This window comes from Antechinus flavipes, chromosome 1 (assembly GCF_016432865.1).
Source record: "Antechinus flavipes isolate AdamAnt ecotype Samford, QLD, Australia chromosome 1, AdamAnt_v2, whole genome shotgun sequence".
Taxonomy (NCBI): domain Eukaryota; kingdom Metazoa; phylum Chordata; class Mammalia; order Dasyuromorphia; family Dasyuridae; genus Antechinus; species Antechinus flavipes.
Genome location: NC_067398.1, coordinates 125,769,266 through 125,796,452, shown reverse-complemented (window position 1 = coordinate 125,796,452; position 27,187 = coordinate 125,769,266). Strand labels below are relative to the sequence as shown.

The 27,187-nt window shown below is 35.1% G+C and overlaps 1 protein-coding gene across 1 annotated transcript in view; it reads right to left on the bottom strand.

Annotated features, from left to right (window-relative positions):
* Positions 1 to 13,868: 13,868 nt before the first annotated feature.
* C7 (complement C7) overlaps positions 13,869 to 27,187 on the bottom strand; it is a 61,563-nt gene continuing 48,244 nt past the window's right edge. The window contains exons 16-18 of the mRNA XM_051990331.1: positions 25,279 to 25,375; positions 15,893 to 16,077; positions 13,869 to 14,226 (exon numbers count right to left, since the gene is read on the bottom strand). Of these exons, the coding sequence (XP_051846291.1) occupies positions 14,042 to 14,226; positions 15,893 to 16,077; positions 25,279 to 25,375 (467 nt within the window). The 3' untranslated portion in view covers positions 13,869 to 14,041. The remainder of the gene's footprint in view (positions 14,227 to 15,892; positions 16,078 to 25,278; positions 25,376 to 27,187) is intronic.

Here is a 27,187-nt window from a genome sequence, read left to right as displayed (position 1 = left end):
TTAGGAATTGCCTCCATCCTCCACCAAGACATGAATGAATTACTATTCTAATCTCAATCTCTGCCCTACTCCTTTCTGAACAAGGGCCTCCTCTTCTCTATCTATAAGGAGACTAACTGTGGTTTAGGTCAGGGTCCCAAATCTGGGAACCATAGTAGCTTGACAGTCTCAGAAAACAAGTGGAAATTAGTTAGTGCTTATATGTAGCTAAAGTGGAATAAGGAAACAGTCAAACCAACACAAAAACTGGAGCCGCTAATAACAATAATAAATAATAATAATAGCTGACATTTATAGAGTACTTATTATGTGCCAAACATTGTGCTAAGCATTTTGCAATCATTTGAGCCTTATATGACCCACAGATGTGGGTATGTTCCATTATTACATTTTATAGAAGAAGGAACTGAGACATGCAGCTATTAAGTGACTTGCCCCGGGCTACACAGGTAGTAAATGTAGGTCATCCAGATTCCAGACTCATCCCTAAATCCACTAATCCCTATATTAGATTCCCTGAGGGTCATCTGTTAACTTAGTGTGTAAATGTAATATTATCTTTTTTTTTTTTTAATTTTATTTGTTCAGTTGTTTTTAACTTCACAATCCTACTTGGGGGTTTCTTGACAAAAATACTAGAGTGGTTTGCTATTCCCTACTCCAGCTTTAAGTGACTTGTACACAGATAATAAGTGCCTGAGGTCAGATTTGAACTCAGGAAAATTAACCCTACTGATTCCAAATCAGACACCATCCACTGCACCATGTAGTTACCTGTTTCATTTTGTTAAATATTTCCCAAATATATTTTAATTTGGTTCAGACTGAAGGGAAGAAGTGGGAAGTGTGTCTAACATCTCTAGCATAGAGAATAACATACTGATTGTGGAGTAGCAGAGACTTTTTAATCTTGTCTGTATGACCCTGAGAAGATCACTTAATTTCTATCTATCTCAGTTTCCTCAGCTGCAAAATGGAGACAATAGTAGTATTCTCCTCTCAGGGCTGATATGAGAATCAAATGAGTTAATATAAGCAAAATGCTTTGCAAATCTCAAAGTGCTATAATAAATATTAGCTTTGGTTATAGAAAATCCTATCAAGGGTTTTGGGATCATAAATTAATAGCTAGAGTCATCTAGACCAACACCCTCATTTTTGCAGATAAGAAAATCAAGATGTAAAACACCAAAGTTGAGTTTTGAAATCATGCCTTCCTGACTGCAGGGGCAGTTTGGTGGTGCCATAGTGCATAAAATGCCAGATCTAAATTCAGGGAGACTCGTTTTCCTGAGTTCAAATCTAACCTCACACATTTAATAGCGGGGCAAGTCACTTAACCCACACCAGTAATTCTGACAAGAAAACCCCAAATGAGGTCATGAAGAGTCAAAAATGACTGAACAACTACTTCAGGACTTCAATTTCCTAACTCCATCTCTTATGTACAGTTTTGTTTCTTAAAAGCTCAGTACGATGCTTCTACCTGGGCAAATTATATTAAGGAGAGGAAGTCAAATGAAGGTAGGTACAGAGGATAGAGTACTGGGGACTCTGTTCACAGGAAAAACTGAGTTCAATCCACCTTTAGACACTAATTGTATAACCTTAGACAATCCACTTAATTTCTATCTTCCTCAGCTTCTTCACCTGTAAAATGGGGATAATAATAGCACCTACCTCTCAGTATTTCTGTGAGGGTAAAATGAGACAATATTTGTTAAGCATTTCTCAAATGTTCAAGAACTATACAAATGTTACTATAATTCAAAGTTCTATTGAAACCATGCCTATTTCATCTAGCATTTTTAATCTAAGAATGATGAAGATGCTTGCTTTGTCAAGGCAAGTAGGAGGAACAGCTGTACTAGAAAGGAAGAAAAAGTTTAGAATGAAGTAGGTGATAGCTATTCTGTACTTCAGGCCAGTATAACAACAGCTAGGGTAGTGTGTTCAGGTTTACATGCCAAATCTAGCAAGACACTGGCAAATTGAAGCTTTTAGAGTTAAAGGTAACCAAAATAGTGAGGAAATTAGAAGTCGTGTTATTAAAATAAACCCAAAAGGCATTTGAGATACTTTGAATTAAAAAAAAAAAGTATATCATAAGGGAAAGGCTCAATACCTGCAAATATATGAAGACATAATCTGACATTCAATGTGATTCAATTAACAACTGTTTATTCAGTGTTTACTGCAACTAAGGGCTGGAGCTGCAAGTTAAAAATGAAATTGTTCCTTTGCATCTCTTTTAAAGTTATTTTGTATCTACTCTGTATATATTTTGCATAAAGCTACACAAGTATAGATTTTCTCCCTCCTTGGAATGTAAGCTCTTCAAGAGCAAGGAATGTTTTTTTCCTCTCTCTGTATCCCTAGAACTTAATTGGTTACATTGCTTGACATATCATTTATGTTGATTGATAGTGTTGATTGATGTGTTAATTGATTAAGAAAATTAAAGTTCATCCTTTATTTTCAAAGCAGTCACCAGGAATTATACTATGTTGTTGCTTACAAGTAGTTAAGTGATGCAGTAGATAAAACCCAGATCCTGAAATCAAGAAGACCTAAGTCCAAGTCTGGCCCCAGATACGTAATAATTGTGGGCACCAGGCAATCATTTAATACTTTTCCCCTCAGTTTCCTTATCTGTTAATTGAAATGGCAAAATCATTTTAGTGTCTTTGCCAAGAAACCCCAAATGGGGTTACTAGGAGATAGACATGACTCAAGCGACTGAACAACAAGAAATTGTTTAACATCTCTATTTTTCTCAAGCTTTTAATGTCAGTACCTTTCTCCTGGTAGCAATAAAGATTTTCTCTTAGTGAGAAAAATCTCTAACATTTGTTCAGAAAATTCATTTGACTTTTACTTCTCAAACTAATATAGATAGGCATTATTTAATGTTATTATAAAAAGATCCAGAAAAGAACTACAGTATCACAGTCCATACAGTCTATTTCAATCACTATTTTTCTGTAGTCTGAACCCCATGTCTTGGAATCATGTCTGATTCTGCTCTCACAGAAATGCATGAATCTCAAAGTGATAAAGGAGCAATTGCTAGTCTTCAGACTTTGACAGGAAATTGCTCTGGGCCTATCTATTCCACTAGGTCTTGTGATGTTCTTCCTGCTCCTCTCACCTTGCTCCTTCTCTAACCTACTCCACTCTTGGAATAATCTTTCATCTGGATTTTCTTAACCCTTAACAGAAAAGGCAATTTTTTTTCTAAGTGATTGGTGCTTTGAGACTAAAAATGGAATCAGTTTTTTCTCGGCTGTGTCAATGCAGGTATAAACTCTCCTCTCATGGCATCAGTTTTCTTGTCCCAGAATGTATAAATTATCTGAAAGATTAAAGTAATTGAAAAGCAGGCATAAATCAACTTCCAGTTATTGAATGTCAAAGAAACTAGCAAATATTGCTGACTATGTTGTAAAAGAGAGCTTACAAACTGTTCCTAGAACCTATATTGAGCAAAACCTTAAGAAAAATTCTTATAGCCTAGTAAGAAGCAAGAACAAATCAGTGCTCAGGGAAAAAATGGAATTGAAAGTAGGGAGATAAGGGAGAGGCTAAGCAGATAAAATGGAAAATGAAAGGCAATGAGGGAATATCAAGTCTAACTTTGCCTATTTCACAAAGTTGCTTCCATCGAGTTTTACATGTGGGGGGCGGGGTTGTATATTTATGTATAGTATATATATTTTTTTCGTTGTTGTTTTTTTTTAACAAGAACCACAATAGATCTTTTTTTCAGCTTACAACTTGAATCTGAGTAGCTATATGATCTTCTAGGTAAACTGACAAAATAACCAAAAAAAAAAATTCCCACTGTAAATGTAACTACAAAAGTCCTGAATGTTCAGAGAATATCATCTTCAGACCTCTTGTTACTTTTCCTAGAATTAATGTGGTTTATTTCAAGTAATCAATTTCACAAATCATGACATCACCATGCAACACTCTATTTAAAGATTATAACAAACTATAAATCCATTAGCAAAAGTATTAATTTAAGCATGTAGACAGTGCAAATACTAGGAATTATATAATAGGATTATTATTTTGTCATATACACACAAATGGGTACAATAACTCTTAAAGTTTCCTCAGAGATAATTATCTAGTCCCAGTAATTCTTCCTTCCCGACAGCCCAAAAAAAAACCAGAAAGAAATATAGTTAATTCAGAACTCATGGCCCACAAATTAAAGTTTAAATTCAATGCTATCTGGCTCATAGAAATCTGTGAAAAATCTCTAAAAGGGGGCTGCAATTTTTTGAGATTGCTTAATGTTGCTCTGTCTCATGATTCTGCCAGGATTCCTGAATTTAAAGACTTCAAGACAATACTATTCCATATTCTTTCTTTCCTATTTCTTTCATCCAACTACAACCCAACATTTGCCTCTGAAACTCTGTAAATTCTCCCATGGTTCTTTCATCACTATCTTCACTTTCTGTCTCTTATCCATATGGACCCCCCCCCCTTTGTTTTTCTTTTACTTTCTTTTTACCTAGGTCACACAACCTATGAAATACCATACCCTTCCTGGACTACTTCCCCAACTGCTCCGATATATATGTTAGGTCAACAAAAAAAAACTATCTGAAACTCTGTGACATTGCATTACTAGAACTATGGCTCATGAACTTTCACCAGTGTATTTTCCTTTAACAATCCTCTAGAATATTAATTAGCTGTTATTATTCTCACCTGCCCTATATAACATGACCTACACTCAAGCTTCTGTATTTTTCTCACAATTCCAAGTACCCATTAGCATCCTCTCTTTCCTTTCTTCTTATTTAAATACTACCCATGAACTACCCAGTTCAAGTTCTAAGTCCCTTGTACCTTTAAGAGTCCATGTGGATCTTTTCCTCATCACAACTACAGCTGCACACAATTGATATACTTTCAGTGCTTGGTCATTTGCTGTTGTCTTATCTTGTTATATTGCTCTTTTATACATAGATTTCATATTTTTCCAGACACATGATTAACTCTCTTGAAGGCAGGTTTTTCATATTTCTCTAATTACCCTAGCAGTCCTTAGAACAGAACTAGGTGAAAAGGAGTCATTCCATAAATTCTTTAATTGAATATAACTTAGTTGCAAAGCTTCTTAATAAATAGCAAAAATTGATTTAATAAGAATCATCTCCTTTCACTCGGACCATCCTGCACAAAAGAAGCAGTCAAAATTAAGATTAAAAAAAGAGATAAGAAAAATACGACTTGGAGAATCTACTAATAAAATAATTCACAACATGGATAACTACCCCCTACATAAACAAGAGCCGAATGACCATGCCCATGTTGACTTGCATTCCTATAAAAGGGTAGTAGACAGGTAGAAGAGTAGATAGAGTATCAGGCCTACAGTCAGGAAGACTCATATTCAGGAGTTTAAAATCTGGCCTCAGACACTTATTAGTTGTATGACCTTAGACAAGTCATTTTGCCTCAGTTTCCTTATCTGTAAAATTAGCTGGAGAAAGAAATGGCAAATCACTCCAATATCTTTGTCAAGAAAACCTCAAATGCGATCACAAAAAGTCAGATGACTAATATTGAACAATTGAACCAAAAAAAGTGTACCCTGAAAAGATTGTTAACTGCAGAGAATGATGGGAATTCCATGCCTTCCTCTTTTCTAGAGGTGCAGAACTAGTGCTACTATCAGTGGCACGTGTCCTATTTCTATCGGGCTTATGCTCTCTTCTCTCATGCCCACTCCATTGCCCCTGTCTCTGAAACAATCATTGATTCTTCAAATTCTGTTATTTCCAAAATCTGGCTTTTCTAGCAGACAAGTGCTAGGACAGACAGTGTGTTCTTCCTGGTTCACTTGAATAGTGAAAAATTATTTGCATCTGGGAGGAAATTGGCAAATGGAATAAGCTATGGGAAATTCAACAATAACAACCTAGATTTATATTTCCTGTATCAAGCTAGACTCGCACAGGGGTCCTCAAACTTTTTAAATAGGGGGCCAGTTCCCTGTCCCTCAGACTGTTGGAGGGCCGGACTAGAGTAAAAACAAAAACTTTGTTTTGTGGGCCTTTAATTAAAGAAACTTCATAGCCCTGCGTGAGGGGATAAACGTCCTCAGCTGCTGCATCTAGCTCGCGGGCTGTAGTTTGAGGACCCCTGATCTAGAGTATCCCAAAATTACTTCACAGAAAAATCAAACTAAACTCAAGCCTTTAGAAAAAAAAAAGAGTATTTTAATTTTGGATCTAAAGAGAAATCTTCATTTAAAAAGTAAGTCATATTTATATCAATAGCTAATTTAATCTTATTAATCTGACAGCTAATATACTTACGATTATCAAGAATTTACATGGGATATTTTATTTCATTTCTTTTAAGCCTACTATGATAACTCTTCTGGGCTACTCCACTAACTCTCTCTTTATTGGGTTCAGATCCCAGAAAGTGACTACTACTTTAAGTTCTGGATGTAACCCTATGTATGGGTGGCTATTCCTACTACTGCAATTCCTAGGCCCCTAATTTTTTTTAATATACTTCCCATAAACAATCAATTAATGGACTTAATTAGTTCTTGGCAAAGACATTTACTATTACCAGTTGGCACAAAATATTCTCCAAAAAAAAATCAGAGGTTCACAAGCTCACAAGAGGAAGCTTAACAAGGAGTTAAATTGTAGTGAGATATACAAATAGTATCTACCAATCGTCAAAGGATAACTCACATCTCCTGGAGCAGCAATGTTTAAAAGTTCTTTTTTTCTTTATAGAGTCCTTATGCAGGTGCCTTTGGGTTCTTTAGGTCTCTTCTAGGCCAGCCATTTAGCTGTATTCCCAGGATCTGCTACTTTCTTATTTATCAACAGCCAGTGGTCACACTAGTTTGTGGCCTTCTGCCACAATCTCTTCCTTTAGTCCTGTCTCACACACACAAAAGTCCTTATCAAGACAAAATCTTCTATCTGCCCAAGTCATCTTATTCCATCCTGTCTCCTCTGATCACCCCCTCTGTTATCCCAACTCTGTAATTTATCTTTAACCTCTCCTTATCTACAACTCCCTGTCTGCTGATTCCCCCTGCTACCTGAGTCCTTCCCAATGCATACAAACATGCCCATGTCTCCTCCATGCTGAGGAAACCTTACTTAATCCTTTCATATATATTATTGTATTATATTTCTTCTGCCCTTGTGACTAAACTCCTTGAGATTATCTATAATCCTAATCCCGCCTAGGGGAGAAAGCTGCTTCATTCCAGTTCTTTCTCTTAATCATTTCCTATTTATCCTGTATCTTGCATGAATTTGTTTTCTTGTTGTCTCCCACATTAGACCGTGAACTCCTTAACCTTAGTACCTGCCTTTTATCTTTGTGTATCCCCAGTACTTAGCACAGTGCCTGGCACTCAATACACACTTAATACATGTGTATTGATTAACTGAAGAAGCTTCTTTGTTCTTGTGTTACCTTTAGATAACCATGTCTATTCTCTCTTTTTTTTTTAATAACTTTTTATTGATAGAACGCATGCCAGGGTAATTTTTTACAGCATTATCCCTTGCACTTGCTTCTGTTCCGATTTTTCCCCTCCCTTCCTCCACCCCTTCCCCCAGATGGCAAGCAGTCCTTCACATGTTGAATGTAACCATGTCTATTCTCAAGCATATAACTGTACTCTCAGCGGTCTGTGCTATTTTCTACTGGCCCAGTACATATGGTGACATGGTGAGCGGGAGAAGGAGGGAAAGACAATGATTTCTTCCCCTCTCCCAGATGGGTCTCCCTTACAAGTTGCTCCTGAGACATTAATACATTGTTGGTGGAGTTGTGAACTGATCCAACTGGAGAGCAATTTAGAACTATGGCCAAAGAGCTATCAAAATGTGCATACCCGTCACTTCCGGCCAAGATGGCAGAGGGCACTTCCAGCCAAGATGGCGGAGGGCACTTCCGGCCAAGATGGCGGAGAGGACACACGCATCTATCTAAGCTCCGTCTTGCTCTCAGAATACTTTATTTCATGACAAGCCTCGGAATCGGTGCTTAACTGAAAAAAACACAAATAATTACCAACAGAAGATATCCTCGAAATTCACTAAAAATGGTCTGTTTTTGCTTGTGGGCGGGGACAGTTAGATCAGAGGCAGACTGAAGGCAGGCAGTGAGAACACGGCAGGCAGCCAGAGCGCAGCAGGCAGCTGACACTGAGCAGACCTGAGGGGGGTGGGGTGTGATCTCAGCCGTTTCTGCGAGAAGAGCTTTACCACAGTATGGCTACTTTGCCCTGGCAGCAAGCCAGCAGATGAGCAGAGAAGCTAAAAACACAGAGGTGAAGACTATAACCCTGAAAAGCTGGGGTCTCTCAGGTCCTGGCCACACCCACCCAGAGTGACTCAGGCCGTTCTCAGAGCGCAGAAGCAGCCACTGCTGTCCTGCTAGTGCCTCACTACTGCCCCCTGCAGTCTGTAGAGGAAGCTCAGTAACACCCCCCCTCCCAAAAAAAAAAGGCAGATTGCATTTGGGTTGTTTTTTGTTAGTTTGTTTTCTTTGATTCTTCTTTGATAAAATGAGCAAAAAATTAAAGTGAGTTCTAACAATAGGGAGCTTCTATATAGATAGAGAGCAGACTTTAAACCCTGAGGAGGCTAAAAACAGACTGTCTCCAGGTGAATCCCCAAAGTGGGATATGATCTGGTCCCCACAACACAAGGCTCTCATAGAAGAAATTGAAAAGTCTCTCACAAGAGAGCTAGAAGAAAAGTGGGAAAAGGGAAGGGAGGCTTGGCAAGAGGGTCTGGAGAAGTCATCCCACTCATTTAAAGATAGAGTGGATAAAAAAAAAAAGTGCAGACCCTTTGATCCAGCAGTGTTTCTATTGGGCTTATATCCCAAAGAGATACTAAAGAAGGGAAAGAATCCTGTGTGTGCCAAAATGTTTGTGGCAGCCCTGTTTGTAGTGGCTAGAAACTGGAAATTGAATGGATGCCCATCAATTGGAGAATGGCTGGGTAAACTGTGGTATATGAATGTTATGGAATATTATTGTTCTGTAAGAAATGACCAGCAGGATGAATATAGAGAGGATTGGCGAGACTTACATGAACTGATGCTAAGTGAAATGAGCAGAACCAGGAGATCATTATATATATCAACAACAATACTATATGAGGATCAATTCTGACAGATGTAGCTCTTTTTAACATGATTGAGGCTAGTTCCAATGATATTGTGATGAAGAAGGCCATTAATATACAGAGAGAGGACTGTGGGAACCAAGTGTGGATCACAATATAGCATTTTCACTCTTTTTGTTGTTTTTGTTTGCATTTTGTTTTCTTTCTTATTTTTTTCTTTTTTGATCTGATTTTTCTTGTGTAGCAAAGTAATTGTATAAGTATGTATACATATATTGGATTTAACATATATTTTAACATGTTTAACATATATTAGATTACTTGCCATCTAGGGAAGGGGATGGGGAGAAGGGGGAAAATTTGGAACACAAGGTTTTGCAAGGTCAATGTTGAAAAATTATCCATGCATATGTTTTGAAAATAAAAAGCTTTAATTTTTAAAATTGCTCCTCAGTAGAAGTTCCACAACACTAGAATGAATTGCTTTTTTTTATGTATAATCCCAAAGGAAATAATTGATCCTCTCAATGATCTTCTCAATCAATCTTCATCAATAAAACAAACTGGACAATATCAGTTGCCTTCATATAATGACCAAATCCCCAAAATCCCCCCAAGTTGATTAAAAAACACTCACAAATTGTTTTGAAGTTGTAGAAGTACTCCTTAATTTCTCCTTTGTGTTTTGTAAATTTGGGGTCTTCAGGGATCCTATCAATTGAGTTGAGAAGAGCAACTCCCTCTTTTATAAACGAGGAAAATTAAGTAGGGAGAGGGAAATGGAATCACTTAAATTGTTTAGTGACACACTAATTTTTTTAGAAAATCATTTTCTTTAAATATGTTTCAATACTCTTAATAGTTCTGAGATCTCATCAATGTTACTATTTTCTCCAATAATGCAGATACATATCCTTTGTATCTTTTAGCTACATCTTCCCATAAATCTACTTCAAGCAGTCCACTCAATGAACCAGTGGTCTTCTTCTCATTTCCTTGGTACTTCAAAGTTCTTGCATCGTCATTCTCTATGACTGGAACATACATTCTCCTCACATAGGTGTAAAAGAATTCCATCCCTTTTCAAGATTCATCTTAAATACTGCCTTTACCATGAAGACTTTCTGATCTCACCTAGTAGTGTCTACTTTCTTTATCATATATTTAAGTTCTTTATATTTATTTGTTTTTAATATTTTTTATATTTATTCTGCCCATATTAACTTGTGCTCATCTTCTCTGTTAAAATGTAAACTTTTTAAGAATAGAGATTGTTTCATTCTTTTATTTAAATCCCCAGTAAATAGCAAGTGTTTTCTAAGTAAGTGATTGCTAGCAATGCAGCATATCCAAAAAGATGTCCTTAGGTTATCTCTTGTTTTTTTAAAGAATTAAAATGTTTTGATGAAGAGAAGGAAATGGAAGGGTTGTTGTTTTAGGAATATCAGTTTGTCCACTCTATGCAAAAGAACTCAAAATTAAATTCATGAAGGCATGTAATTTTCAAGCTTCTAAATTATAAGGACAAAGAGATGATGCTTAAGCAGATAAGAAAAAATATCATTATTATATCACATTTAACAAAGTTTCTATACAAATAAGAAATAACAAAAGCTTCAATAAACTACATTAATACTCAAATTACATTTTCAGCAGAATTACATATGCTTTTCAGTGATAATGATGGACTTTTAAAACCAAAGTGACAGTACAATTCCTGCAAGAAAGAAAAGCTCAATCTCATAGAAACTTTTAATGGCTTTCAAAGAATCAGCAATTGGTCTAAGGATAAGAACAAAGAATTTTCAGAATTGCAAACTATTAAGCAATCCTTGATGAATTATTCCAAATCACTAATAATAAGAATAATGAAAATAAAACATGTTTAGACTTTCACTTAATGCCCAATAAACTGGCAAAGATTATGAAAGAAAAATCAATGTTAGAAGAATTATGTGAAGATAGGCAAACTATTGGTGAACTGTTTGGTCCAACCATTCTGAAAAACAATTTGGACTTATGTAAGAAAAGTAAATCAATTATTTATAACTTTCCACTCAAAGATCCTGGTCTTGGGAATAAAAACTTCCAAGTAGGTTGTTCTGAGCTGAGCCTGACTCAGCTCAGTACCCTAGTAGTTTTTAAGTTTGATCCTGTAACAAAATGAGGCACTCATACATTACTCATCAAATTTATTTAGCAATGAGAAAAGAAATTGAGAATCCTTTGGGTTGACTAAATTGAATGAACCTCTCCTATGCAATCACTGGCTAAGCATCTTAGCTATTCCAGATCTTTGTGGCTGCTCCATATCCAGATAATGAGGAAGTGTTATCCAGAGTTTGAGCTTTTAGTCCTTGAGCCAACCAAGTCTCAGAGAACATCACAACATATTTTAGGCTACCTCAATCTAGCCTGTATGGCAATGCTCCTATTAGAGGTTAAGTACAAGAAAAAACCTCAAATTTACCAAACAATAGGTGTCATCAGTTTTTGTGGTAGTGAAGCATTAGAATCAAAGTGAGTATCCATTGATTTGGAAATATCTGAGAAAAAACTGAATGTGAATGAGATGTAACATTATTATAATAAAAATGCTAAATGAATAATTCAGAGAAACATAAAGAGAAATTAACTAAGGCAGGGCAAAATAAGCAGAATCAGGAAAACAAGATGCATTGTGATTATAATATAAATTAAAGGAATATTAAAACCAAACTAAATATAATAATTATAATGACCAATCTTGACCTCATAAAAGAAATGAGGAAATATAGCCTCTTCTCCCCCTTTAAATGAACAGGTTTGGAATATCACTCATGCTTTCACTTACAAGTGATTCATTTTGCTTAACTTTTTTTTTCTTGTTTCAAAGGAAGCATAAGGGAGAGGGGAGACTAATAGGAAAATAAAAATATATCAATAAAAGTGTTTCTTTATTTTTCTTTTTTGCTGAGGTAATTGGAGTTAAGTGACTTGCTCAAGGTCACACAGCTAGGCAGTATTAAGTGTCTGAGGCTGGATTTGAACTCAAGTCCTCCTGACTTCAGGGCTGGTGCTCTACCCACTGTGCTATCTAGCTGTCCCCTAAAAGTGTTTCTTTTTTAAAAAAAAATTTGATTTCATGTAAAATTTAAAATAAGAATGTATTAAATACACATACATAACCTCCTGTGAAAGTAAACCTTTCAGAGGACTAATTAAACAACACTAAAGAACTTTGTCTTTCATCAAGTTTTAAAATAATTACAGTTAAGAACTATGGCAGTTTTGTTGCAATTTATCAACAACAAAAGAATAGAATTGTGTGTGTGTAAATCACATTTTATATTATTTTAATGCTACTCAATCCACTATCCCCACCTACTTTGTTTCCATGCTGAAGATGAGAAAGAAAAAAATAGAAAAAGATGGACAGAACAAAATCTTCCAACAAATTTGCCTCAAAGTCTATGAAAAGGATAGGAATATGCATACATCAGGAGAAAATAAACAGCATTTGGGAACATGCTACTTTGAGAAACTTATTCAGTCTTTCCAAAATGCATGAATGTCCTCTACATTATGGATAAAAGGGCTCCCATTTTGATCCTCATTAAGAGAGGAATAATAAAGAAACAACTCTCTGAGAAAATTCTTAATCAGGCATTGCTAGGTCCACCAAGCAATTAGTGCCTTCCCTGTCAAGGGAACCTGAGGGTAGGTAGGTGGCACAATGTACAGAGTGCCAGGCCAGGAGTCAGGAAGACTCATCTTTCTGAGTTCAAATCTGACCTCACTCACTAGCTGTGTGACCCTGGGCAAGTCACTTAACCCTGTTTGCCTCAGTTTCCTCATCAGTACAATGAGTTGGAGAAGGAAATGTCAAACTGCTCCAACATCTTTGCCAAGAAAACCCCAATGGAATCACAAAGAATAAGATATAAGTGAACAACAACTTCAAGGTTACCTTGCATCTGCCTTATGTGTGTTTTAAATGCATCTACACATGTAAATTTTGTCTTCCTCATGTAAATTTCTTGAGAACAGGCACTGCCTTGCTTTTGTCTTTGTATCCCCAGTACTTGAAAGAAGATCTGGCACATAAGAAAAGATTAATAAAATGGTTGTTTGAAAAATTGACATTGATTTAAATGTGTTTGTAATCATTTAAAAAACTGAAAGGTACCTCCTTTCATTATGATAAAGTACATAATACTCTGATCTTTCAATTCTTTAGGCTCCCTGACAAGAAGAGAATCTATGTTTGATTAAATAAGGTAAATTGGGAAGCAAGTTTGCTGTGTTGAAGAGGAATAATTATACTTTTTTTTTTTTTGGCAGTCAAGTTTCTTCATCAGTTTCCATCTGTCTAAATCAAGCAGTCGTGGGTTGTTATTTTCCTGACCAATTTACATAATGTGTTTTATCAGTGGTATGTAAACAGTTTGTCCCCAGTAGAATATAAACTCTCTGGGGGCAGGGAATGGAATAATTCTTCATTTCTCCTCTAAGATTAATTTCTTTACTTGCATATATTTTTGAATGTACCGATTGATATAGATTTGTCTACCCATTAGGATGTAAGCTCCTTGAGATCAGAAATTGGTTTTGCCTGTTTTGATTTCTCAGAACTTCACATAGTATCTGGTATATAATAAGTGTTTAATAAATGTTTACTTGATTGATTGATTAATTAATATCTTCTGTTGTGAAGTGAAAATAAAGAGTCCATGAAACATATTTTAGAGAATGAAATATTTATGATATATCTATGAGTAGGATGAAAGCAGGGAGAAAAAAATAGGCAAGAAAAGCAGGAATGTAGCTCTAAGTCTAAAAGGCCACCCCAAATAAACAGATACAGAAAAGATTTGGAGAATTCTCAGGCTAAGTATCAAGCAAGTCCATGGCACCTATTTGCTCTTTGCACCACAGGACTTTATGCTGATAATTGAGATGCTAACACCTTGGCACCTGAGGACACCAGCCTCACATTCAGTCATGGTCTGCTCACTACCATCCACTTCCACGCAAATGTTGAGTCCTCCTTCCACACAATTTGCTGCTGATTCTCGGCACACACATTTATTTGTCTGAGCTGGAAAAAAGTAGTAAGGGATTAATCACAAATTGGAAACATTTGTCTCCAAAAGCCAGAGATTTGGTGATTTAGAGATTTGCTCCTGGATGAAGCACTAGAAAATTAATGTTCCTTTACTTTTCTAAGACGAAATGTGCAGTGGGGCCAATGCCAGTCATTTTATTGGTTGGAATTCTATGCTGGTATTCTTTCCAGTTCTTTACTATTCATATTCAAATAGATAGATGGGGAAAGCAGAACATTAAATAGACCCACTTCCACCATTACATTTAGTCTATGATGTAGAATCCCATAAAACCGAAATTATAAAGGTCCAGAGGGAAATGAGAAAGAAGTTAATACATTTGGGGAAATAGTCTATATTTCCCATAATAGTTCCAAACCAGGGATGTTTTTCCCTTTGATGTTTTCCCTTGAAATCCAATGGACAAGTCTCCCTGAAGAGGTCTTATATAGGAGAGAGACTATTCCCACACCTCAGGGGATGAAAATATCAACACATCAGCTGCAGTGACTTTGGGAGCACCACATAAGTAGCCCTTGTCCCTGTGAGGCAAGCAGCCATGGACTTCTCCAAATGGGAAAATATTGGCTGAAATTCAGCAAGTCATCCCTGAGTAAAATTTTGACAGTGATACAGAGAAGATAATAGAACTAGGCTAGACTAAAAGACTGGTCAAAGTTAGAAAGGACTCAGAAGGATCCCCCAAATCCTTAGGAAGATTCTTTGAACCTCTATTGTAAAAACCTAGAAAACTCTAGGATTGTAAATTGTATTCATACTAATATCATCGATTCCAAGCATTTATCCCCCATATCCAATCAGTTACCAAGTCCTGCTATTTCTAAATCTTTGTATATATACCTTTTCTCTCCTCTGAGACCTTCATCCCCTCATATCTGAATTACACTCCCTGCATCAAGCCCCCCTCCCCACTTCAATCTGTCTTCCATTCAAATTGATCTTCCAAAAGCACAATTTTGACCCTATTTAGGCAATTCTAGTGATTATCTATTGCCTCAGGTTCAAATATAGTCTTTTAAAGCCTTCTCCAAAAAAAAAAAAAGCCCTCTAAAACCTGACTCCTTCCACTGTTTTACTGCTTATACTATTGCCCCCATCACCACTACCATGTACTTTATGATCCAGTAACACTGGTCTCTCTGCTTCTTCTCAAACAAGATACTCCATATTTCCCAACTTTAGGCATTTTCACCGACTGTCCCTCATGTCTGGAATTTTCTCCCTCCTTATTCTCTACCTCCTGACTTTGCTGGCTTCCTTCAAATGTCAGCTTACCTTCTAGAAGAATCCTTTCTTTATCTCTTTTAATACAAACACCTTTTTCCACTGATAATATACAATTTTTATGTATGACATACATGTGAGATGTGAGTATAGAAAGAGATACCTTGTTTGAAAATAGATGTTTGAATGTTGTCTCTTCATTAGACTGTTAGCTCCTTGAAATCAAGGACTGTCTTTTGCCTTTCCTTGCATCCCCATTGCATCCCCACCTTGCATACCCCTGAAACATGGTAGGCACTTACTAAATGCTTGTTCACTGGTTTATTAAGTACCTATTATATGCCAGGCAAAAAACACAAAAATTATTATTACTAGTAATTATTCTTACAATTATATGTGTAGCATTTCTCTTACCATTGCATTTTTCCCATACAGAACATGTACCACATGTTCTTTCAGCTAGAGCAGGTAGAGTACAGCTTCCGCTATTAGTAGGAGTATAACTTCTCCCCATACACTCAAGTACATGCAGCTTGCAAACTGTCAAAGCCACAATCCTTTTTGTTCTCCCATCTTGGGCACAAATATCCAAAGAAGGTCTGAAAAAATAGAATGAATTATATTTTTCCATATATCAACAAGTATTTATTAAATCCTATATCAAGTATGTTCCAGAAACTATGCCAAACTCAAGAGCTAAAAATACAAAGAATGAATTTTTTCTACCAAGTGAACAAGGAGGAAGAACATTTATTAAGGGCTTATTCAACATTTCTTAATTTTTTAAACATTTTCTATTCAAGACTCCTTTTTACTCAAGATATTTAATATGACCCAGGATATATTAATGTATAAAATAGGTAACAGATCAAACATTTAATGATAGTAAATCATAATTTTGTGAGCCCTAAATTACATGACCCCACACGGGACTGAAAAGTTTAAGAAGATCTGTGCTAATCTGCACTTTGATTGATAAATACAAACTAAAAAGACAATTTCTCAAAGAACTTACATTCTGATGGAAGAATTTCTCAAAGAACTTACATTCTGATGGAAGAAGACAACAATGAAAAAAGGAAATGGAAAAGAAATGAGGAAAGATCAAGGTTTCTGGGGAGAAGGTAGAAAAGTCTGAAGAGTGAGGAGACCAACAGGAAGCAAAATGAACATGGACTGAACACTTTATGAAATGATGATCCAAGTTAGGGATTCACTCATTAGAAGGAAGGACTACAAAGCAGAAGCATCTCTAGGGTGATTCTGCAACTTAGATGAGAAGTTAAGTAATTGGCCACAAAAAATGACTTGATCAAAGAGAATGTCAGTAGCAAGACAGAACAAAGATTTCTTGACTCAGAAGTCACCTCTTTCCCCTACACCAAGTTGTTTTTCTTAAAGTTTCTTAAACAAAAATTATGGAATTTCTCTCCTTAAGTCTTTAAGCCTGGATTTCAGAATGGCGTGGAGATGCTTGCATGAACTGATGCTAAGTGAAATGAGTAGAACCAAGAAACATTCTATACAGCAATAAGATTATATGATGATCAACTGTGACGGACTTGGCCTTTTTTTTCGGCAATGGGGTAATTCAGGCCAATTCCAACAGACTTGTGATGAAGAGAGCCATCTAAAAACTAGAGATAGGACTGTGGGTACTGAAAGTGGGTCATAACATAGTATTTTCACTTTTGTTGTTGTTGTTGTTGTTGTTTGATTGCTTGTTTTTTCTCACTTTTTTTCCTTTTTGATCTGATTTTTAATGTTCAGCATGATAAATGTGGAAATGTTTAGAAGAATTGCACATATTTAACTTATATTGGATTACTTGCTATCTAGGGGAGGGATGGAAAAGAGAGAGAGGGAGAAAAATCTGGAACCCAAGGTTTTGCAAGGGTGACTATTGAAAACTATCTTTACATGTATTTTGTAAAATAAAAACTATTATTACAAGAAAAAGTCTGAGCCTAATCTAGAACAAATCTCATGACTTGGAGTAAATTGTTACTTGGAAAATGCTCCACTTCACAGAACAAATGATAAAACAAGCAACATCCCTATCAGGTAGACCTGAACAACTTTAAAATATTAGCTGTTAGAATTCTCACAGGTGTACAGACTATATACATGTTGATAATAGGGGGAAATCTTCAGTGAATTCAACTAAACAAATATGAAAGAATTTTCTCCACAATGAATGCAAATGCTTCCTAACCCCCAAAGAAGATGCAATTAGGTTCTACAAAGCCAGAAAATCTAGATTCATCATACATTATGTTACTAGTTTCCTCTCACATTTCTTTCATGACCATCTCTGAGGCTTTCCATTGATTACATGCTAAGTAACAGTTATTCTTAGCTGTACTGACAACAATTAAAGAAAATACTGAAATATAAGTTTGAGGATTAACCTGGCAATCAAAGACTATTGAAAATTTGTTATTCACATTAAAAACATTTCTTAGGTTTTACCTCATATTCAATCAGATTGCAAACTTGACAAAAAAAGGAAAATGACAAATGTCGGAGGGATTATGGGAAAACAAGTACATTAAAGTACTGTTTTTTGGTGGAACTGTGAATTGATTTGGTCATACTGGAAGACAATTTGGAACTATGTCCCCAAAAGTTATTAAGCTGCGTATATATTCTGACCTAGCAATACCACTACTAGATCTGTACTCCAAAAGGAATTTAAAAGGGGAGAAGGATTCATATATACAAAATTATTTGTAGCAATTCTTGTGCATTGGTAAAAAATTAAAAACTGAGGTTGTAAACATCAACAGGGTAAAAGCTGAATAAGTTATATAACTTGTTTGAGTTTGAGACTGTATATAAAACTGTAATTGAATACTACTGTGCTATAATAGAAAAGAATACTAATAGAAATGATAAGTAGATAATTTCAGAGAAATCTGAAAGAGATATGAACTGATAGAGAGAAAAGTGTGCAGAAGAGAATAATTTACACAATAGCAACAATATTGTAAAAACAAACAACTTAAGGAATATGATTAAAGCAATAAACAACCACAATTCCAAAGGGCTTGAGTGCAAATTAAGATATTATATATATATATGTGTGTGTGTGTGTGTGTGTGTGTGTGTGTGTGTATATTTGGGTATAGATACATAAATACATACAAATAAGTATATATATATATATATATATATATATATTTGGGTATAGATACATAAATACATACAAATAATATATACACATATATATTTATACCCACATATGTATGAGTATCCATATATTCATACCAATATCTATATCTAACTATATCTACTTGGTTATGTCCAATGCCAGAATTTGTTTTGCTTGACTATTCATATTTTTTTTAATAAAGACTTTATTTTTCTTCCTTTTTCAATGAGGTGCAGAGGAGATGCAGACGGGCAAGAAAGTAGATTTTGATTAATTGGGGAAAAAAAGCTAAGTGAACAAGAAACAGTTAGTCTGAAAGTTTTCTGTCCTCTGTTAATTACTCTCATTCTGAGTTTAATTTGTATTAATATTGTGATATATAGAAAGAGGAGAAATTAATTGACACGGTGGTTTTATATCCCTTCAAAAGTCTCACCAATGAAGAAAAGACAGTGGTTTCTAAACCAAAGGTTTTTTTAAGTACAAATGTTTCTCAGTTATACAGAAGTGACATCCAAATATTTCAACTATCCAGAATATAATTGATAATCAGAAAGGAAGCAAAAAAGGCCTTTGAGCTGACTGTCAATATAGGTGCCACAAGACTTGAGGATCTTACTCTGAATATATTCATACTTCATTATATACAGTTTTGTTTTTTTAAACTGTGATTAATTAGGCTCCCTTTACACAGAGAATTAGAAGCAAAATGAAGGAGCAAAGGACACTGGGATTGCAGAAACTGCTCTTAGAGGCAAGCACAAGCAAATAAAAAATAATAGCTTTCATGGCCTGACCAAAAAAAAAAAAAAAAGAGATACAGCCGGCTAGGACACTATAGTGTAGAAACAAGCAGCCCTAGGTATCTCTTTAGATACCTTATGAGTAATATTTTTTTCAGTATAGCTTAATAAGATTTAGTAATAAAGATGGTAATAAGTCAATATGAAAAGATCAAAGTATAGGATTCACTATTAAAGAAGTCAGGGGAGTATACAATATTATTTAGAAATATTTACATTCAAAACAACTGCTCCAAAATAGCTCAGATACTTAAAGGGTTACCTGGAAAATTCATTTATATGGAGCATCTTATTCCCTGACAAAGCTAGATAAATAAGGTATTTTAGACAGGAGTATGGAAATACTCAATTTATTCATGAAACTAGAGTTTCTAAAGCACTTTTCACATCCAAGGGTATGGGAAAAGACTAAATTCATGGTCTGTATGTGTTTTAATTTAGCTCAAATACTTTCTTTTTTACCTGAAAGCAAAATTCACTTGGAGTTCTTTGAATGATGGAAACAAGTCTTAGTATCTAACCTTTAATCTGTTTATTAAACATATTAAATAGAACTACTCAGCTCTGCTGAAAGGGCCGGGATTTTGCAAAGCTGCTTTGTTATCAGCATCTGAGTGTCATGTTGAAATTATATGAAAACTCACATCGTGTCTATAAATAAAAGGCTGAAGATAATCTAAATGAATTAGGAAGGGGGAGAAGCAGTAAGGAGCAAAATCGATCAAAGCAAACCATGATTAATACGAAATAAAGTTGGAACTAATATACTTTTTTGTAATACATTAAAGATTGTCATATCACTTAAATATATTAAACCATGTTATCTCCAGTATGGAAAAGAGAGTATGACATTTTGGACCCAAACTTTGGAACAAAGCTCAAATTCTGCTTCTGAAGCACACTATCTATGTGATCCCTGTACAAGTTTCCTAGTAATAATAGATATTGAACATAACTAACATTATGATTTTACTTGTATCATATAATTTGATTCTCCCCACAACCTGGGAAGTAGATGCTTTACTTTGCAGATGAGGAAACTTTGAAAATGAGAAAAATGGTGTCCTTTTGGGGCCACAGCTAATAAGCATTTATGATGAGTTTCAAACTCAAATTGTCTTGGTTCCAAGTCCAGTACACTGTTCACTGAGAAACCTAGCTTCCTCTAGTAGTGTAGGAAACTCTCCAGTTGCAGAGAAGGTCCTGACCCAAATTGCTAAGTTTCCTCACTGAGGAATTCCTTATGCCAATGAAATCACAGATCCAATTTGCATCTCAGGGATCTTCCCAGGACATAAAGCCTGTGTATGTTATCACCAAATCAACTATTTGATGGTGTTTTCCATTGTCAGTGTGTCAACTCAGAAAGCCATGTAATCAACCAATAATAAAATGACTATTCCAATTTTTAGAAATCAAAAGAACTATCAACTCCAGTTATTTCAATCTCTTGGTATTACGGGATTTAAAGCAACCTGAAGGAAGAAGCTAAAGGCATCTTATCTAAGAGTTTATTTTATAAATAAGGAAACTGAAGCTCAGTAAATTTAAATAACTTAACCAAGGTCAAGTGGATAATAATTAGCAGAACCAGGATATGTCTGGAGTGGGTAAGAGACAACAGAGAATTTACAGAGAGTTAACTCTCCTTGAATCTGGCTGCATTCCATATATACATCATATATTGCACACAGATTTTGCTGTTTGTAAAATAGGATACAAAATGTTGAGAGGAAAAGAGAGGAGAGAAAAGACTCTCAACACACCACTGCTGGCTAAATTTATTTTTTCCCCAATCAAAATAATTTTTCTCAAATAATAATTAACTTTCTGAGACACTAACAAGACATATCAACTATCATCAACATCATTAAGAATAAGAATAAGAATAGAGAATACTACTTCTTAGGGAAATCTGATTCTAAAATTATAATCCAACCTAATAACTAAAAAAAAACTAAAACAAAAAATTCTATACATATATGACTTTCAAAATAGTTATTGTTCAGTCACATCTGATTTTTCATAACTCTTTTGGGAGTTTTCTTGACAGAAATACTTGAGTGGTTTACCATTTCCTTATCCAACTCATTTACCCAGGTGAGGGCACCAAGGCAAACAGCATTAAGTGAGTTACCCAGGGTCACCCAGCTAGTGAATATCTGAGGGAAGAATTGAATTCATGATGATAAATCTTCCAAATTCTGGGCCTAGTGCTCTATCTACTGTACCACCTACTTGCCCTTTTAAAATAAAATTTTAAAATATATTTAAAATTAATGCACAATAGAATCTGTTTATGTTCCCTGTCAGTTTTGTATGTTTTGGGATCACATAGACACTGGAAAATTTGAATGGTAAGGTGCAAGTCATCAGCATTAAGAGGCAGTCTGGTATGGGTGAATTTGCCATAAGAAAATCTAGGTTTGATTACCAGTACTTACATACTTGTTATTAAATTGCACAAATCCTTGTCCCTTCCTGAGCTTTATTGTCCTCATTCACAAACCAAGGTTTAAAAATTCTTGTGCTACAGGCTAATTGTATACTATTTCAGAGTCCGATTCTTTTTGTACAGCAAAATAACTGTTTGGACATGTATACTTATTTTGTATTTAATTTATACTTTAACATATTTAACATGTATTGGTTAATCTGCCATCTGGGGGAGAGGGTGGGGGAAGGAGGGAAAAAATTGGAACAAAAGATTTGGCAATTGTCAATGCTGTAAAATTACCCATGCATATAACTTGTAAATAAAAAGCTATAATAATAATAAAAAAAAATTCTTGCGCTAGCTATCTAGTAGAGAAAAGTGCTTTGATTTTACAAATATCCATAAAAATAAAAATTATTTCTCTCTCTCCTCTTCTCCACAAACCAGCTCTCCCCCAAAAGATGGAAAGAAGATCAGTAGATAAATAAACTGGGTCTTTTTTTAAAGCCTTATACTTCCCAAACGAACGGGAAAAAAGGAGGGAAGGAGTTCCACCTAAAATTGTTTATTTATTACATTTTGTTCATGATGCCATATCATTGTATATAGATTTAAAATACATGCAATCTGACATTATCAATTTAATTATTTACATTATATACCTTCTCAGATAAGTTCCCATTACATTTCCAAGCACTTTAGCATTTTAATCAAATTCAGCCTGAGTAGACAATGTTCTTTCTGGAGCAAGAAGTAAAAAATTTACTAGAGATGTTGCTCTGATCAAATAGCATTAATACCTAGTCTACTTGGCAGGTAGAATCATCAAATAGATAAAGGTGATTCACCAGAGCACCCCAGCTAGAGGAAAACATTATTTAGCATGATTAGGTGATATTTACTGTGGTTTTATATTTACTAAACAATTTTATGATTTTAGTTCAATTTATCAGATTTAGATTCAGTGGGTCTAAGTTCAAATTCTAACTATATTACTTATATAGTGATATATTTTTCAGTTTTTCAGTTATAAAACAAAGATAATTTATTTTTACTTCATGTCTCACAGGTCATTACAAAGAAAATCAAGGAGGTTATCCTCCTTTATGTATGTAAAATGTTTTATAAACCTTAAAGTGATATAAAAATTTCAGCAATCAGTTGTTACTAAGTGGATTTCATTACTGGGAGGAAACTCCCAATCCATTTAACTGTCCATTTTAACATAAATATGTGGACCATTTTTCAATTTCATATGTGCAAGATGCTAGATAGCTGACAATTATATATCTTCTTGTAAATTAATAAACTTGAATCATGTTTACCAAAATGTCTCCTGTGAGTTTGACTAACATGAATCATTTATCAGAATTTGAGCATTCCAAACTAGAGTGTGTGCAGTTGATAGGGTACCCATGTACCCTTATTTGAAATTGCCTAATTGAGTCACCCTTGCCCAAAAGTCTTCAGTGATGCTTCCTCTGCAAATAAAGTTCTTGTTCCTTAGCCTATCTCCTAGGCTCTACAATATGGGCTCCAAAGTATCTTTCCAGCCTTCTAGCCTAATTTTTCTATATACTATGTTCTGGTTGAACTGGACTCCTTGCTATTCAATAATTTTGTCCTGCTTTCCCTACCTTTGGTTCTTGGCTTCTATAGTTCTCCCACTCCTAACCTAATGCCTTGAATAGATTCCCCATAATCTATAATCTCATTATTTGTTGAGGTTCTTGTCATCCTTTAAGACCCACTATATATGTTTCCTTCTCCATGAAAACTTCCATGTCAGAACTAAACGTTTCTTGAATCAGTCAGGTGGCACAGTGAGTGGAGTGTTTTACTTGGGGTCAAGAAGATCTATCTTCAATCTGCCTTGAATTCGTTTTATTTGTGTGATCCTGGTCAAGTCATTTAGTCCCGCTTATATTCAATTTCGTCATCTATAAATTGGGAATAATAATAACACCAATCTCACAAAGGTCATTTTTAAGGATCAAACGACATAGTATATACAAAGCATTTTGCAGACCTTACAGGGTGGGGAACGGCTGGCCTGCGGACCATATAAGGGCCATGAAATCATTTCCTAAGCAAATTTCTGGTGATGATGAGCTGAAAGCTAAGTACAACAACCTCCCACTGCTTGAGCTCTATAAGTTGATAAATTTGTATGTCCCGAAAATGATGTTATAAATATCTAAATGAGAAAGGAAGGAAGGAAGGAAGGAAGGAAGGAAGGAAGGAAGGAAGGAAGGAAGGCAGGCAGGAAGGCAGGCAGGAAGAAAGGGGAAAAGAAAAAGGGAAAATGAAAGGAAAAAGGAAAAGGAAAAAGAAAAAGAAAGGAAAAGGAGAAAGGAAAGGGAAAGGGAAAGGGAAGGAAGAGAAAAGGAAAGGGAAAAGAAGGCAAAGGAAAGGAAAGGAAAGGAAAAAAGATTCCCCACTCCTGCTTTTATAATTTTTAAATTTATATAGATGGTAGCTATTCAAAGTCCTCAGAGAAGCAGGATGGACTAATGATAGAACAATGTTTTAGAAGTCAGAAAGACTTGAATTTTAATCCCACCACAGATGTTTACTAGCTGTGTGACCCAGGGCATGTAACTCAACCTTTTCAACTTCAGTTTCCATCTATATTAAAATAAATATGATAATACTAACTACTTCACAGAGTAATTATCCATGTAAAGTAATGTGTAAGCACTATTGTAAATGTCATTAGTTATCTCCCCTGGTTCTTTGTATGTCTTCTATGTAATTGTTATAGTTTAATTCATATTACAGTTGTTTGTGAATTTTTCTCATTTCTACTACTAAACATAAAATCTGTTATCTCCCTACCATCATCACTCACCATTTTGTAAAGTAACACATAGACAATAGGAATTTAATATATATTTCTTGAATTAATTGAATTATTTTTTCACTGTGCAAGTTATCTAATTCTATCTAACTTTATGTAAAATAAAATTCAGGCTTTCTATCTGGGAAATATTTTATTTTAAAAAGAGTAAGCATAAAAACAAAATAGAAAAGCCTTTATTTAGTTTTCTGTAACTATTATTTTGAGAGTTTACATCTCAAGGGAATTGCAGTTTTAATTATCCCTTAAACCTCTAAATCCTCAGGTGATCATTTTATCATCTTGCTTCATTTTCCCAAGCAAAGGGCTAATCAGCTATTTCTCAGGATTTCACGAAGGCTAAAAATAATATTATATATAAATAAAATTGACAACTCTAGTGACTCAGGCAAATTCTGGACAGAGTACCAAATGTACTGCAATGTAAACAAAAACCAGCAACTTAGATCCGTGCTGGCAAAGTTGTCTTATTTAAGATTGAAGTCTTTCCAATGTCATCCGACTTGACTTAGGCAAAACTGTTATATGAGCAGAGACACAGCTTACCCACATTCATATGGCATTTTACAAACACATCTAGAATTCTGTAGCTTCTCCCAAGGCTGGCATGGTTGTGCTGTCAAGACTGGTTTCTCAGTGCCCTCTAAAGGAAAACAATATAGGAGATATCACTGAGTTAGGAAAGAAAAAAATTATGAATGAGATTATCTTTTCCAGGGCTAAAATTAGTTGGTAAAAAGCTCTGAAACTGCAAGGGATTATGCACTGGGAAGCTCATTTTAAAGCTGCCCTGAATACTACTTGCAATTGGAACATCCCCAGGTTCCCCAACCTCTTCCACATGGGAATTTGCATTCACTGAGCATACTGATGCATACTGCTCATGTGCCAGTTCTAGTTACACACAGGAGTAAACACAGGAGTACATCACCTAGCTGCTTTTACCAGTAACTGTTTTTTAAATTCTATTAGATTATTCTATTATCTTATATCCAGGAGTACTACAAAAGACTCAGTGGAGATATAATATACTCAGAAACATTACAAGTATCTCAAGGTGACCTAGGTTAAAATTTGTCTCTCTTACTTATTATGTGTACAACTTTGCGCAACTCATTTAACCACTCTTTGCCTCAGTTTTCTCATTTATAAAATAAAAGATTTGTACTAGATAACCTTTAAGGTCCCTTACATTTCTAATTTTATGATGTATAAAACTTAATTCATTAGCAATTAAACTAGTGCCCTAATCTTGTATAACAATTCTGATCCTCAAGATCTAATAACAATATACTTTTTTGGACAGTCAGGTATAAGTGACTAGCCAAGGGTCACAAAGCTTGTATCCAAAGCCAATTTTGAACTCAGGTCTTCAGGGTCACTGTACTACCTAACTGCATCAACTATATACGTTATATACCAAGGAGTAAGACCCTCCTGGCCCAGAAGATGGACTAAAAAATAATTTTTACAGGAGATTTTAAAATGGCCTTCCTTATTCCTTATAGTGAGCATGGTTTGGCACCTGAAGAACAACCACAATATTTTCTTATAGAAGTACAAAATACCTTACTGAAGGCTAAAGAGCCTATGACTGACTTATAGTTGTAAAACACCTGAGTTTTCCAGGACTTTCAGTGCAAGATGGCTTTTTATCATTTTCATTTGAATAAACATTGTTAAGAAATTATTGTGTGAGAAAGGTAAAATTAGGGAGCAATCAAGCCAATTCCTGCTCTTGCACTAAGCAATGAAGATACAAAGACAAAAAGCAGAATTATCCCTTTAGGTTAGATAGATAATCCCTTTGATTAACTATAAAACTGTTACATTCTAATGGGATTTAGATACAAGATTTAAGTTTAACCTTAATGTTTAAACTTCCTGTCTTCGTGAAACTTAAAGACTATTGAGAGGATAAGACTTATGTCCAGAAAACTATAATACAAAAAAAAAAAAAAAAAAAAAAGAGTAACCATGAACAAATTAGAAATGTGCAGAACAATGTGACATGGAAAAACGGAGGAAAGTCATTCATGATAGGTGGGATCAGGAGAATCTTCAGAGAGGATGAGACATTTGAGCTGAGAATGTGGAGAAATTAATAAGTGAAGGAAGAGGGAAGACAATGCAGGCGTAGGAAATCATGTGGGTAACAGCGGGAAAGCATGGGGTATGTTGAGAGGAACAGTGGATGATTCAGTTTGACTGGAAGTAGCTTGCATGGCAGGGAATTACAGGAGATAAGACCAGAATGATAATATGGCATCAGACTTCTGGAAAACTAAAATGCCAGGAAATTGTGAAGCTAATAAAATAAAGAAATAATAAAAAAAAAATCTTTGAAGATAGAAGCATTTTAAGGGGCTGATCAGAAAGAGAACCATGTGGAGACAGAAAGATCTCTTAGGAGGTAGTTACAATGCTAAATGAGATCTCATACTGGGGTAGTAGC